At 34.1% G+C, this 15703-nt stretch overlaps 1 protein-coding gene across 1 annotated transcript in view; it reads right to left on the bottom strand.

The window, feature by feature from the left end:
* LOC145245957 (ras-related protein Rab-8A-like) overlaps positions 1 to 14307 on the bottom strand; it is a 128874-nt gene extending 114567 nt beyond the window's left edge. Inside the window, exon 1 of the mRNA XM_080107730.1 lies at positions 14120 to 14307. Coding sequence (XP_079963856.1) covers positions 14120 to 14243 — 124 coding nt within the window. The 5' untranslated portion in view covers positions 14244 to 14307. The remainder of the gene's footprint in view (positions 1 to 14119) is intronic.
* Between the last annotated feature and the right edge of the window lie 1396 nt (positions 14308 to 15703).

Genomic DNA, 15703 nt, shown 5'->3' with positions numbered 1-15703 from the left:
TTAAATTAGATCAACAAAGTCGTAAAACGACGTATTATCTCCTATAAAAAAAATTATTAAGTCCTTGACACCCCTTTTTCCAAATAAAAATTTGGAAATTTGCTTAAATGCAAATGGAATCTAGGGAGGAGGGATAGAGGGGCTTCATTTTATATGAAGGTTAGCTAAATGTGCAAGTCACATAGATGCGAGAAATGCAAATAGATACACGAAAAGTATGAATAAGTAAAGTTTTAAATTCACGTAAAAGACAAGAAAATGGAAGGCGATATTTTTGAAAATTGCAACATCTGAGCGTGTCCAAAAAGGACAGGATTTTAAAATTGAAAACGAATAAGACTACGGAAAAGTTTAAAGAATCGTCAACATAAGAAATCTAAGAAAAGAATGAAAGGTAGAACGTCAACCGTGTGGAAAGGAAATGGTTATTCAAAAAAACAAAACAAATTAAGAAACGTAAAACGAACGAATTAACTTGGGCGTGGTCGGCAGCTTTTTTTTTTTGTTTGTTTTGTTTTTTGTTTATGCTTCTATGTCAACACGGTCTCTTAAACTTATCTTTATGATCGCTCTCCAAAGACTTGACACGTTCTCACAAATTTAAAAGTAAATTATAAGCATTAAGCATTTTTTTAATTATTTTACTTTAGAAGCAAAAAAATTTTGTACTTATTCAGAATACGAACTGTGCCGAAATAATAGTATTTTGGAGCTTATTCTTAACATGATTTTTAATTATTGTGTATTTTCACCTAATAATTTAGTAAACAAAAGATACCGTGAAAATAAAATTCAATTTAACTTGAAAAAAATCCTATCTAAAAAAAAAAAAAAATTTTTTTTTAAGTACATAGTTTTCATTGTTTTACTAAGATCGGTACTTTACTTTGCTCCTCGCCAAAAGGCCAATAACTTAGCATATTCAGTGAGGGAGGGGGAGGACATAACTTTTCCATCAATATTTGACAAATAAATGAATTCTAACCTCAACGAATGACGAATCTAAACACGCGAGATCACGTTGAGAAATTTTGCTGATTATTAGTCAGATGTTATGATTAACATTGGCAACAGATTTTTTAGACAGACAAAATTGAAAATGAAATAAAGCAGTTGAAAATGAAATGAAGCAGTTAAAAATCGCATGAAGAAAACGAATAGACAAAAAGTATATATACATATATATACTAGCATGAGTGCCCGCCGTTGCCCGGGTGTTTGGAGAAAAAAAAGTGGTAGTAGGAAGGCAGGCTCGAACCCGTACCGGGAAGGAGGAAAATAACGTAAAATAAAACGTGACGTCTTTGCTGTTACGACCACCGCCAAACTGGAAGTGACGTAGGTTTTAATTAAGGCTAGATAATATCGACGAAAAAAAAAAAAAAAAAAAAAAAAGCGACTCCGCCCTGTAGAAAAGTGCCCAGTTAAGGGTGAAGAAAATGTTGTTTTTTTCGGTATTTGTCGTCTGAAGGGTCGAGCTTCAAAACGATACTGATCTTGTGAAAATCAGTCGCCCCCTGTCGAAAGTTTTAGGCAGACATGCAAACATACAGATTTATATATTTATAGCTCAAATTTTCGACCCAAACCGATTAAAAAGCTTGCCCTATTCTGAATACCCTTTATGTCAAATTTCAAATGTTTAGACCAGAAAGGTCGATTTTTTTTTAAATTTGACCCCCATTATGACCTGTTAACATTTGTTTGGGGCTCAAATCAAGTTATTAAGTTAGATCCATGTCCAAGGAACCCAAATCTAAAATTTCAAGTGTTTAGACCCAAAATTGGCAGAAGAGTTTGGTAGAGTTCTCAAAGGTCAACTCGTTGAACTTTGACCCCTTAACAGCCAAATTTCTGGTTGAAAATGGATTACTAAGATTTTCCCAAATCTTAGTACCTTGTATATCAAATTTCGAGTCTGTAGACTTAAAAATTGACAGAGTTATTGCGTAGGGAAATGTACACACAGACACGTTCATATATATATATATATATATACATACATGCACACACACACACACACACACACTACTACTACTGTATCAACAATGAATGATTTATGGAAACTGCTCCAGACAAAGCATGAAGCCATCTAATGCAAGAAAAAAAATACACTAGCCAACGATAATTGTCGATAGATTCCGACCTAGAAAACTAGCAATTCTTCCCCTTTGTCAGAAACATCGTCCTGGGCGTTATCATCCATGAAATGTGAGAACTAAAGGATAAAATAAGTGAAAGGAAACGCAAGGTCTACTTCCACTTTCTGGCCACTTGTGTGCGTGTTTCTTACAATTTAGCATGGGTATCTGGTATTGCCCGGAAGCATGGACGGTGAAAGTAAAAATGTATGCACAAAATACTTTCAAGACTTATTTCGGACAACTTAAAAAAAAAAAAAAAAAAAAAAAAAATGCTCGAAGTGTTAACTGTTCTCGTTAACCCCTAAACGAATGAATGTTTTTAAAAAAAATTTCTCCCGAGCAACGCCAAGCAGGTAGACCTAGTTTATTTTAAAATAATGACAATATGGTATTTACATGAGGAACTTATAAAAACTGGCCACTAGCTAACAACTGGAGTGCCATAGTATTAGTCACAATCGTATCAAACAGGTTTCTCTTGTTAACAGCTGTGGACGTGAACACGCCGCCGGAGGAGGAGAAGAGAGAGGGTGTCGTCATCTTGAAACAGCGGCCAGTTGGGATAAACAACAGATGTAGATCTTATAACTATTTACATCTGTAAAAAGATTTACTTTGGAATTAACAAAGATTAAAAATAAAGTGTTGATTGGGTACATTGTATATAAACAAAAAGTGGGATTATGAATGTCAAAGGTTCTATCGGCCTAAGCCTTCTAAATTACGACCACCAATTAAATACAAATTATCAATCCTCATCCCTAAAATTCCAAACGATATATAAATACAATACATACAAACATAAAAGTGAAACAGACACCCCACAAATATGTCTAACTTTCCGTTCTCTTTAGTCCATGGGGGCGTACAAAGCAACATTAATATAGTAATTACCATTTGTTTTCAGAAAAGCACGAAGATTTCAGAAAATAATTACATCCCTTGCTACAAGTTTCTTTCTAGCAAAACTCAATTCTCGCCGTTTCCGAAAACTACTTTAATTTTCTACCTTATCGTTTTCCGTAATTTTTGGACATGACAATGAAGTCATTTACCATTGGTTTTCCTCGAAATTATATATTTCGATTTTCGATAATGAATAAGCACCCAAAATTATTTTTACTGTCAATCGAGTATTGAAATAAAAACTAAACGAATCTTAATCCCATTTAAAAAAATAAAAAAAATAAAAAACGTAGCTACATTAAAAATTAGCTTTCGCTAAAGCGAAAGCGCCTCCTCCTCACATAGGTAATGTTGGCTTTAATTTTCATAAATTGCTTCTCCCCCCCCCTTTTTCTCTCTCTCAGTAATATTATTTGCAAAATAAAAGTTATGAACTGCTCGCTCATCTCAAACTTCGAAAAGCTACAACCACGGAAGTTTAAAAATCACCACTTAGTGAAAACATCCCATATGCTCGACATTCTGAAATGGTGTTCATTGTAAACGGATTTATTTTTGTCAAAAATCAAATAAACATGTTACGTTAAACTTAGGTAGGAAATTGTGCTACCCCATGTTAAAAATCGAACAAGTCATTCAGAAGAAAAAAAAAACTATTTTAATGTAATTTGGAGGAAGGGAGGGGCTGAATCAGATTCGTTCACTCGATTTTCTGGTTCGTCACAACATGGTTCCTTTTAGAAAAAGAAAATGGAACTAAACGATGAAATTCTAAGCTGAAATTCACGAGAGATCGGATTACGCTTGATGTGAAATAAAAAACGGGAATTCTAACCCGAAATTATCAAGGAAATTTCTTTGAGGGATAGGAAGGTTTTACGAGAAAAGACCAGAATTAACACGCGATAATTCGGCGAATTATTAATTCGCTAACAAAAATATCAATCAAACGCATTAGGAACGTGGACAAATTCTCTAAAACTCGATTGTTTCTAGCACTTTAATACTTTTTCTTTAAAATATATCTTCTCAGCATTTAATGGCTACCAACAACAATAGACGGTTTTTATTCAGAATTCAATCTAATTAAAATATTATATAAAATCATTTTTATGAGTTTTAGCGATTAATAGTATCTCGTAGCCATTACGAGGTTGATTTTTAAATCTCGGTAGTTCGAATTGAGCCGTCTCCATTTATTAAATATGGCGGATCAAGACGCCGTTCTCGCTTCGTTATGATTTTTGGTACTCCTTGGGCGTTGAGTTCCATAGCGACCAGCAGAAAAATCGAATGGGTAATGTTTACTTAACTACAACGGAACACCGACCAATATCATTGTTAGGTTTTCGGGGTCGCTGACAACGAATCTGATATTCAAACCTGTCGCAAAATTACCGTTTGCATGGTATTAACCCCTGAATCCTCGCACTATTTTGTGCCAACTCACCGCCATCGTATATGATATTCTTACATGATGCGTTTACGCGCGACACCGCCCTAACCCCCTGGGCCCCCTCCCCCAATGTAAACAATGTTTGTGAAAAATTAAACAGTTGTTCTGCTCGGTGTATGTCGGCGCGTGACTTAGGGAAAAAAATGGTAAATTAAACTTCAGAAGCACCTGTTAAATGTTGTACAAGTTTTATAATTGAAATTTAGATCAATTAAAAAAAGCATCAAAAACTACGTAACACAGAAAAGTGAACATTTTTTTTTTAAAACTTATTTTAAATGTCTGCTAAAAAATTCTTCCGCGGTGTGACAAGTCACCTTACTACGCGCGTCCATGCGCGAACGCATCATGTATGAATAGCATAAACGATGGCGGTGAGTTGGCACAAAATAGTGCGAGAGTTCAGGGATTGATGCCATGCAAACGGTAAATCTGCGACGGGTTTCATATATCAGATTCGTTGTCAGCGACCCTGAAAACCTAAGGTAAAAAAAAAATTATTGGTCGGTGTTCTGTTGTAGTTAAAGTAAACATTTACCCATTAAATTTTTCTGCTGGTCGCCATGGAACTCAACGCCCAAGGAGTACTTTTTTTTTTTTTTTTTTAATATCACGGTACTTATACAATTTAATCCAGACGTTTAAAAAAAATGAATATTGGGTTTGTATTACTGTACAGATTCGAAAAAGTTGTCAAAAAACAAATATATAACAAATGTTATCAAAGGCAAGATAAGTTACTTTTCTACCTAACTGGATAATTTTCTAGTGTTTTTATCTAATGCAACATGTTTATTCAGCTCGAAAACATACAATGTTTACTGATGTATTGGAAAATTTAAAATGGCGCCCGAGTCTCTCTTTGAGACGGTAGTTTGGGAAAAGGAGTTAAAAATAAAAAAAAATATACAAAATACTGTTACAAACCCACCGAATATATGTCAGACTATGTTACGGTAACATATATTGAGCGAGTTTCTAACAGCATTTTGTCTAGTTTTTTATTTATAACTCCTTTTCTCAAACTTACCATCTCAAAGAGAGAGTCGGACGCCATTTAAAATTTTCCTATACATCGGTAAACACTGTTTTCGAGCTGAATAAATGTTACATTAAATAAAAACACTAGAAAATAATCCAGTCAGGTAGAAAAGTAACTTATCGCGGCTTTGATAACATTTATTTGTTATATATTTGTTTTTTGACAACTTTTCGAATCTATGTGTACAGCAATACAAACACAAAATATCGAATAACAGTTATATTCTACGTATCCGTTTTGGACTGAAGTTCTCCGAAAAAAGTTTCACTTTTTTGACAGTATTCTACTCGGTAAATGTCGGCGCGTTACTTCTGGAAAAACGGTTAAATAAACTGCAAAAGCACCTGTGAAACTACACAAGTTCTATAATTTAATACCCCCTCCTCAAGAGAACGAAAAACACAAAATATGCTTTTGTAAACCGCTCGTGAAAACTTACTATTAAATGAGGTGAAAACTTTATTTTATGAAAAATATTTGTCATTTAAAATGCCCGCCATGTATTCATGCACCTTGTGAAACGTCAAGTGCGTGCGCGCAGTTTAGTAAGAAAGTGAAAAAAATTAATGTAATTAAGAAAGTGAACAAAAAAGAATATCCGTTTCGGGAACCGGAAAAACATCCGGAAGAGTGAGTGTGCGTGGGGGGGGGGGGTCATTTCGACCTTGAAGCCGAAAAATGTTTATCGGGTCATGTTTTGGCCCTTTTAGCTCTTTTTGGCGTTTTTTTTTTTTTTTCCTAAATGGGAAACAAGATGGCCGCCAGCAAAAACAATAGTGATTACGTTGGATACTGAATTGTCTTCAAATATGAATAAGTACTTGCGCAAAAAATGAATGCGATATTCGTTCTCAACGTACCCGAAAACTTAAAGAGTCGAGAAATTAAAAGGTGAATGCCGAGGGGTCGTAAACTAAGAAAAAAAAAAATAGTTGTTTTTAATTAGGTTGAATTCTGGACTTGCACCCAGAAACAATTACCATGATCTTTTTAAGAAAAAAAATCAGTTGGACCGGCTATAAAGCAAATATTTTAACAATGAAACGAAATGAAAGTCTCTCCCGCCTTGGGGTGCACAATATTTTTCTATAACTTCGAATATCGTCAAAAACGTGGCAATCGACACTAATCTGCAGGGGGAGGGGGCTCGGTTGGGATCCTACCAACGGCAATACGAGTTTTATTATTATTATTATCAGCATTCGCTAAAAAAAAAAAAAAAAATAAATAAATAAATAAATAAAATAATTCGGTGAATTGATGTCTATTGTCTTTACGAAACTCCTTTGCATAAAACTAAATGCAGATGGGAATGGACCCCATACGGTTAGCATATGTCCTAATATTCGGCATGATGGATTAGTTAGCTTAAGACGGAATCAGGTACAAATGTAACGTAGAGAATTTACTTTTTTGTTTTCACACATGATAAAAATGATTTAATTCAGATTTCAGTCACGTACGAAATAGGTTTTGGCATTTTTACCAAGCAACTTATTTACTTAATGTAAAGAACATTAAAGCATTAAGTTGTAACAAGTGTCATCGTACCCACGAAACATCGAAATGAAAAACTAGACGGGGAAAATATAGTGGCCATCTTTTACGAACAAGAGACCAACTAAGGAAGAAGGACAATTAAAAATTCATAACCTTGTCTTGAAACTAGAAATTCGTGGAATATAACTCGTTCTTCCTTGGCTGGCCTTTTATTGATAAAAATGCCAACTATATTTTTCCAGTAGAGTTTTCATTTCCGGTGTTTCCCCGTGGACGGTGAAATTCTAACCTTATTTTTTATTATTATTGAAAAATGAGTTTGTATTACAATCCACAAAAAAGAAAATTGTCAAAAAGCAAATATAATATAAAATGTTACCAAAGGAAAGAGAAGTTACTTTTCTGCCCAACTAGATAGGTTTTTAGTGTTTTTATTTAATGTAAAATGTTCGAAAAACAAGTAATATTGAGCGCTACCGAAGAATAACAAAAAAAAAAAATGGCCACAATGTCTGAAATCTCGACAAAGTTGGTTGGTTGTTTTTGTTTTACGGCATATCAACCCTTTTCAGGTTACTTAATGCTGAATCCAAAGATTCAGAAAATTTTTTTAATATAATATATTTGTTGTTTTCAAATCGGTTTCTATTTAACTAGGCACCGCCAAAACTGGGGGGGGGGACAGGTAAGTACTTTTTGACGGACCGTCTTTTTAAAAATCTACCAAAAATCAGGTAATTATCCAATCAATACGAAATTTTCAGCGATTATTAAGAGAAGAATGAACTTTATAACAGTACTTATTTTTCATAAAAGATATTTATATATATTTTTTTTTTTTTTTTTTGCTTACAAAACTCCTTGTTTTGAGGGGGTTCCAAATATGCTTAAAATAATCATCTGAATCTGAGCAAAACATTGTGTTGTTGTAAGGGACAGGATTATAGATTAAAAAAAAAAAAATTGTTTGCATACCTTATTTTGACGTCTGAATATCAGAACTTCGATTGTGTTTAATTATCCCGCTTTTGAGTTTTGAAGTGTGAAATTAGGTGAATATGTTAAGTAAAATAATTAATTTAAGTTAAGCAAAACAAAAAAAAATTTTAATATTTATATGAAAAAAGCCATTTTAAAATCTGATAAATAAATTAATTTTTTTTAGCGAGCCGAATAATGCATGACCATTATTAAACAGGGCATGCTTTGAAGAATCGATACAAAAAAAAAATTCGATAAATATTGTGCCCTTTGTGTTAAAAATAGCATTTTTTCGATCCCGTTTGAAAACGTTTGCCGCCTTTCGACTACGGTGGACCAAACGCGCTGAAATAATTTTTTTTTTATTCTGCTTTAAATTGCCCCCCCCCCATTTTGGGGAGCCTGGCCCCCACACATATACACATTAAAAACCAAACTCATACAAATGGTCACCCATCTGGTACTGGCCAGCCTCAGCGTTAATAATACATTGAAATTTTTGTCACTGAAAAATAAGTTTTTTTTGGCCTGTTTGGTTTTCCATAGTTTGCTTTTTATTAAGTACAAACGTAAACATTGTCTAGATCGACGCGAAGTAACTGGTTGCCTATATGAATAAGTGGAATTATTTGAAATCCAGGTACTTATAATATTTTTGCATATTCTCATAGAAAATCACCCTAAATCTTAGACAACAAATAAATTATTTCAAAAACCTTTTTTTTTTTTTTTAAATATTTATGTACGTTTTTGTGCAAGACAAAAAATGTCAATTGTTAACTTTTTGGGAAAATTTAACATTTAATTAAAAATAGTAGAAAAAGTTTTACATTATTCTGTTTTCTATATGATAAAATTCAGGGTTTTATCTTTCTGGAAAAAAAAAGTTACTCGGAAATAATGGATTTTAATAAATGTAATTTCGTTTTAAAAAACAACAACTTGATTTTTCGGCCATTTTTGGCGGTGCCTATATTTAACCCATAGTTGGGACCCTAACAGGTACTACCACTCCGGATCAGGGTGGACCTGAGAGCAATGGCAATTAAAGGGTGGCTCCACACTCCCCAAAGCCTGCAAGCTGGGGCCTCACCATTGGATATAGTTTAAGGTCATATCCAGGACCATCTCGACAAAGACTTCAAAATAAAATAAAAAGTGGTAGAAACTAACCCAATAAATGTTACCGTGACATTTATTCTACCACTTGTTTTATTTCTTATTTTACAATGATTATGGAGACTTAAAAGATGTAAAGAGATATCACGGCCATTTTTTTCTTGTTCTTCGGTAGGGTTCAATGTTACTTGTTTTTCAGACCGAATAAACAAGTTACATTAAATAAAAACACTAAAATATCTTGTCTTTGATAATATTTATTTGCCATATTTGATTTTTGACAACTTTTTGCAATACAAACCCAAAAATGGTATAAAAAATTTTTTTTTCGGGATTAATATCAGAATCATACCGAAAACTGGTGACTAAAACAGGAATTGGAACTAAATAAAAAATACCCCCTCCATTATTCGAATTTCAATTCTTATAAGTCACTGCCTCCTCATGAAAGCAGAGTTAAACATAAGGTCGATATATAATGTAGAGAACCCCCCCCCCCAAAAAAAAAGGTTGGGAAAATTTAAATTGTCTCAGTCGACAAGGATTTCTCTTTCACGGACATAAGGCAAATGCATTAGAATAGAATTTTCTCTTTTGGTCCCAAAGAGCCAAAAAGAAAAACTTTCCAAAATTCAAAAGTATTGTTTAAGATATTTTCTGTTTCGGATTTTTTTTTTTTTTTTTTTTTTTAATGAAGATTAATAATTTAATTTGCATGTATTATCCGACAACTATTCTCAGCTTTTATTATTAGATTCACAGTGCTACAACAGATGTATCTTTTCCCATTTGAGAAACTTGAATCTTTGCGAATTCCAAAACTTTTCAAAAGTAAAACTTCATATACACTAGTTAAAACAGATAAGGAGGGAAATGCTAGAAGTTAGGGTCAAGATAATTTTAGTATTTACGTAGTCAGTTTCGAGTAGTGACGGCGAATCCCAGAAACGATCGAAGCAGTTTATAATTTGAATACCACCTTTTCTTGAGGGTGGGTTTGGGTTTCTAACTTTATTTTTGGAGCTTTTAACGTTGACATAACTTTTCGCATCTTAGTGTTGTTTGCCTTTTTACTTTTCTCAGCTGCCAATAGTGGACTATTTTAACCATTTCCAGGACTAACTACGTAAATATGGACATTCTAGGTGTCTATTCGAAGTTTGTTTTATAATTCCCGAAAATCACATGTAAATTACGTGAAAATTATATTTTCGTACGATTGGCGACGTTTATTGGATGCGTTTTCTACCAATATTTAGTTTTTCAATTTTTGAGCGATTATCGAAGGTTCATTAGCTTTAATAAGATCTAGTTAAAAGTAATTTATGAAAAATGAGGTAAAATTGCATTTTTCTTAGATCTTATAAAAGACGATAAGAATTCACACGCAGGAGGCATAACTCGGAACACATTAATGTTCATGGCGAGCAATACTTGTTATCTATAATGGATAGACTAGCAGTTCTACGAGATGTATTTTCGTGATTTTTTGATAAATTACTATATTCGACATGACAAGTACGTGATATTGTTTTTGCTTAAAACATCTTTCGATCTGTCACTATCCTAACAAGCACAAAATATCGGCGGACCTGTACGAGAGTATCCACCCTGTAAAAAGGCGTGTTTTTCACTTTTTTTCCCGACGATTATCATAGATTACTGACTAAATAATCAGAAAAACTTTTGAATAAAAAAAATTTAATGTCTTTCTGGTTATAACGTTCTAATAACGTGACACGTCGCTAAAGAAATGGACAGTTATTCGGGTAGCAATGAAGTAGAACAACGTTATGAGAAAGTGACCTCTTAAGAGCCATCAAATTTATTTTTCAAAATTTCTGTACTCAAGTCTAATCTATGATAATTGCCGAAAAGGTTTTTTAACACGCATTTTGGGGAGGAGGGGACACTTTCGTACAGGTCCGAAAAATTTTTTTTAAATAAGTTAAAACAAGGTAAAGAGTAAACTTATCTTGCCTTTGGTAATATTTGTTGTTTTATTTTTTTTAACCCCTGTTGGTTATTGTTAAAAATATCACTTTATTCAATTAAAAAAAAAAAAAAAAAAAAACTTTAGGGCAGAGCGCTCGCCGCTACAGCGCATTTACCAAAAAATGCTAGCCTCAGCGAATGAATATTTCAATATAGAAACGAAAGTGTTTTTTTGTTGATTACTATTAGGGTGTCATTTGATCATTAAACCAAATTGTTCTAAAACTAATCCATTTTGTTATGGTAATGTTTTAATAATAACGGTATTTGTGGTCAAATGAAGACTTGATTAAAAAGCTGATTTTTAGAGATATTCGAGTCTGCTTCGAACGAATTAAAATTGTCGCCGGCAAGTGGTTCTTTCTTTGGTTCTTATGATATTAAAGACCTACAGTTTCCGATGTATTCCTTATAAAAAAAAATCACTGGTCGAGTGGTCGCCATGTTGAATATTGTTGTCTACAAGTAAATACAGCAACGTTTTCGAGAGAGGACAAAAAAAAAAAAATATCAACTACCTCGTTATTTGGGGGGGGGGTCGCCATTGAAGAGTTCCGTCCGCGCAAGAAGAATTTATAATGGGGGGGGATCTCCTTTTTTTTTTTTTGCTCTCATTTATAATGGGAGGTGGGGGGGAAACGAGGGAGGGCAGTATGGTCTTCCAGGCCACAAAATAACATTTAGATGCAAATAGCTTTTTGACAGTTTCAAATTCTTCCAAATCCCTATCAAATTTCGAAGTTTGTTGTTTTGTTTTCTCAACTATCAACATTGTTTAGGAATAAACGGAAATGCATTCTGATGGTTTTGATTCCATAAATCAAGTTTTTGCAAATAGCATTTTAAAATGTCAGGGCATTTTTTTTTAATTTTTTTTTTTACTGTAGACAAAACGAAAAAGTATTGGTGACATTTATTGGGTGTGTTTCTACCAGTATTTTGTTTAATTTTTTATTTTTAGCGATTATCAAGATTCCAGGTGTGATCCTAGTCTAATTTTTCTTGTTCTCACGAAACACTAGATACTCGTTTGTTTTTTTTTTGTTTTTTTTTTAACTGAATAAACGCTTTAAGTTAAAATACTAAAAACTTATCCAACTAGGTAGAAGAGTAACTTGCCTTTGACAACATTTGTTATATATTTGTTTTGATAACGTTTTCGAATCTTGTGTGTATAGGAAAGTAAACTCGTTAGTTTTAACTTTATGCTATCGCAGTTTTGGTTTTAATAAATTAATGGTAGATACAAGTCACATAGGTGCAAGAAGTGGGCACAATTTTATTAATATAAATAAAAATGTCAATTTTCGGTATTTTACGACCTGCCCCAGTGTAGTATAAACACCTCATGTCAAAAACGGCTTTCGGGGATGGAGGTCTTTATTCCGAAAGCCGTTCTTAACATGAGGTTCTCAGGTTGGGGTGCTTATAATACGCTGGGGCAGTGAGGTACGCCGTAAAAATTTACCCAATTTTTATCTAAAACAAATTTAGGTGCTAATGAATGCACTTACTGATCCGCGCTATTTTTTAAATCGTATTTCCAAGTTTAATTAAAGTTTTAGGATAGGTCTTTTTATTCAATTGTAAAGTTAAAGTACAGACTAGGTACAAAATACCCTCCCTCCCCACGTTAAGAATGGCGTTATTATTCCAGCCCAGCGGCACTGATCAATAAGTGCACGACTGACTGCACGAGTGCACGCACGAGTACCAAAATCTCACTGATGCACTTTTGCTGCCGCACTATTTTTTAATAGTATTTTCAAGTTAATTCAAGTTTTACGATACCTTTTATATTAAATTGTTCAGTGACAATAAATAGTCAGAAAACACCCTCTCATGTTAAGAATGGCTTTCTAAATAACATTTCAGCACGGTAACAAAAGTGCATATATATCTTTCCCAAATGCGCAGGGATGGACATTGGACATCTAGTTCAAAGTTAAATCTATCAACATATTTAATAGATAAATATTTTAGGAGAAATAAAATATTTTTTATCACCTTTAGAAATTGCAAGAATTTTGTCACGCAACTAAAAGAAAAAAATTAAATAGATTACTAAGATTTTTATAATTTAACTTTTATTTTCAAAAACATGGTCTGTACAATTCAAATAAATTCTGTTTAACTATTTAAGTTTTCTTAGGACAAAATTACTTAGGTAAGAAAAAAAAAGATTTACATAAATACAACGCCCCCTGAACACAAATCTTACGAAACCAAACTTAAGTGTTTTTCTCCTGGATTTTCAATTCTTGTAGACATATACATTTATAATTAAATGATTGAACAGCTACAAGCCATTGTTAAGACAATTCCTCAAATACTAAAAACGTTTAAATGAATCAAATCGGGTTTTTATTTATCTGCATTTAAGTTGAATTCTCCACAAAATAGTGACACCCGACATGGTGGCCATAAAATCGGGGATCGGTCTCGCTTATAAAAAAGAAAAAAATAATCTAACATATTTATCCCGAAGAATGTTGTCAAGGAATAATATTTTATATCTATAATATACATAAGAGATTATATAAATCCTGATTACTACAAATAAGTCAGTCACAGATTTTCGCCACGAAGAGTAAAATAAGAATAGAATCCAACTTTGAAGAAAGAAATAAGAAAAGATGGTTGATCAAAAACATGAAGTGGCGACCGGTCGCACGATTTCGTAGAGTTTTATTTATTTATTTCATTCCAAAACGGTTTAAACTTATTTTGATAGCGAAAACGACAAATCAATAATCAGAGTTCCAAAAATAAGTGAAAAATATAGGCTTTTTAATACAGAAAGTATACAAATCCGGTACATAAAAAAGCCACCCCCATATTCGGACCACGACGAAAGTAATAACACTCAGAGGGTTTTACGTTGATTTTTTTTTTTTTTTTTTTTCGGCTCTGATTTTTACTCCTTCCAAGAAGAACGGGTAGACATTTCGTTTTTTTTATCGGTGGGTCACTTACCTATCGTTGAAATAAAAGTCGTATTGAAGGCATCCTCGGAGAATCTAAAGAGCACACAAGTCTTGCCCACCCCCGAATCCCCTATGAGTAGCAGCTTGAATAAGTAGTCATACGTTTTCGCCATCTTGCTGCTGCAATGGCTGCGTCTGCTCAGGAAACACCCTCATTTACATAACAGTGACGTTGCATTGACGTCATTTCCGCTTCTCGGTGGTGGTGCTCTTACACACGCACGCACTCTTTACCGTATATATTACTTATGGAGATTTGGTATCTGTCTATATGTACCTATTTACTATGCCTCCCCACGGGACAGAGTTAGACACCAGGGTCGTTTTTTAACGTGGAGAAAAGGTACAAAAATAAAAATTGTCTCAGTCGTGAAGGATTTCTCCTCCACTGAAAGAGAACAAGAAATAGAAGTGCAGCATCTGAAGAACAGATGGTATTTATTTGCTCCCCCACAGAGCAAATTAGGCACAAGGCCGATTTTTAATGTGAGGAGTGAAGGGAGGGGGAAGGGAAAAGGGGACCAGCTCCCGAGAGGTGGGAAATGGGAGCTGGTTAAAGGTCAGGCATGTGGGGTTGCCCCCACATCTGGTCTTTGCTAGTCATAGCTAGTCATAGCTTGCAGTATCTGCCGGAACAGATGGTATTTATTTGCTCCCCCACAGAGCAAATTAGGCACAAGGCCGATTTTTAATGTGAGGAGTGAAGGGAGGGGGAAGGGAAAAAGGGGACCAGCTCCCGAGAGGTGGGAAATGGGAGCTGGTTAATGGTCGGGCATGTGGGGTTGCCCCCACATCTGGTCTTTGCTAGTCATAGCTTGCAGCATCTGCCGGAACAGATACTACACTTTGATCTTGTTTATATATTTTATTGAGAAAGAAAAAATTGAACATAAAAAACGTACAAAAAATTCAATTCAACAAAATTAGGCACAAGGCCCTACAAGAAATTGGGAGGGGGAGGGTACAGGGTCTTTTTGACTACGTAACAGATGAGACTTTGAAGTCTTACTCTTGACTGGCAACATTTACCAAAATACCTCAATCACTCTGTGGATCCTAATCTAACTAATAACCCCAGCGTTCAATGTAAAATTTAACTATGTACAATTTGTATATTCATTTCTGTATGTTGTGTGTGCATTTTTTTTTTTTTTTTTTTTTTTTTTTGTGTGTGTGTGTGTGTGTATGTGTAAGAAAATAAAGTTCGATTTCATTAGAAAGAGTTCTTGAATTAATTGGCATAAAATGTTCGTGGAGTGGGAAAAAACTAATGAAAATGTTCATTTCAAAAAAAAGGAAAAAACTACTAATGTGTTGTTAGTAAGACCCCCCTGTACTATTCTATGTGGCTAGATCCCCCACTGTTTTCCGGGGAACCGAAAACAAGCAGAGCATCCCTAATGGGGTTTGGGGAAGTCGCCTTAATGGAGGTGGGAGAAAATAAAGCAACGGATGGAGGGGGTAGGAAGGTGACCTCTGAGTAGGGGGATGACCGGGGGCATCAGAAAATAAAGATGAGGAGCAGGGGGGTTGGGCAGACTCAGAGGTTCTCTAATACCAAAAAATAAAATCA

This window comes from Euprymna scolopes, chromosome 23 (genome assembly GCF_053919585.1).
Source record: "Euprymna scolopes isolate OS-2025 chromosome 23, ASM5391958v1, whole genome shotgun sequence".
In the NCBI taxonomy this organism is placed as follows: Eukaryota; Metazoa; Mollusca; class Cephalopoda; order Sepiida; family Sepiolidae; genus Euprymna; species Euprymna scolopes.
The sequence above is the reverse complement of the archived record's forward strand: the minus strand, read 5'-3'. Positions and strand labels throughout refer to the sequence as shown.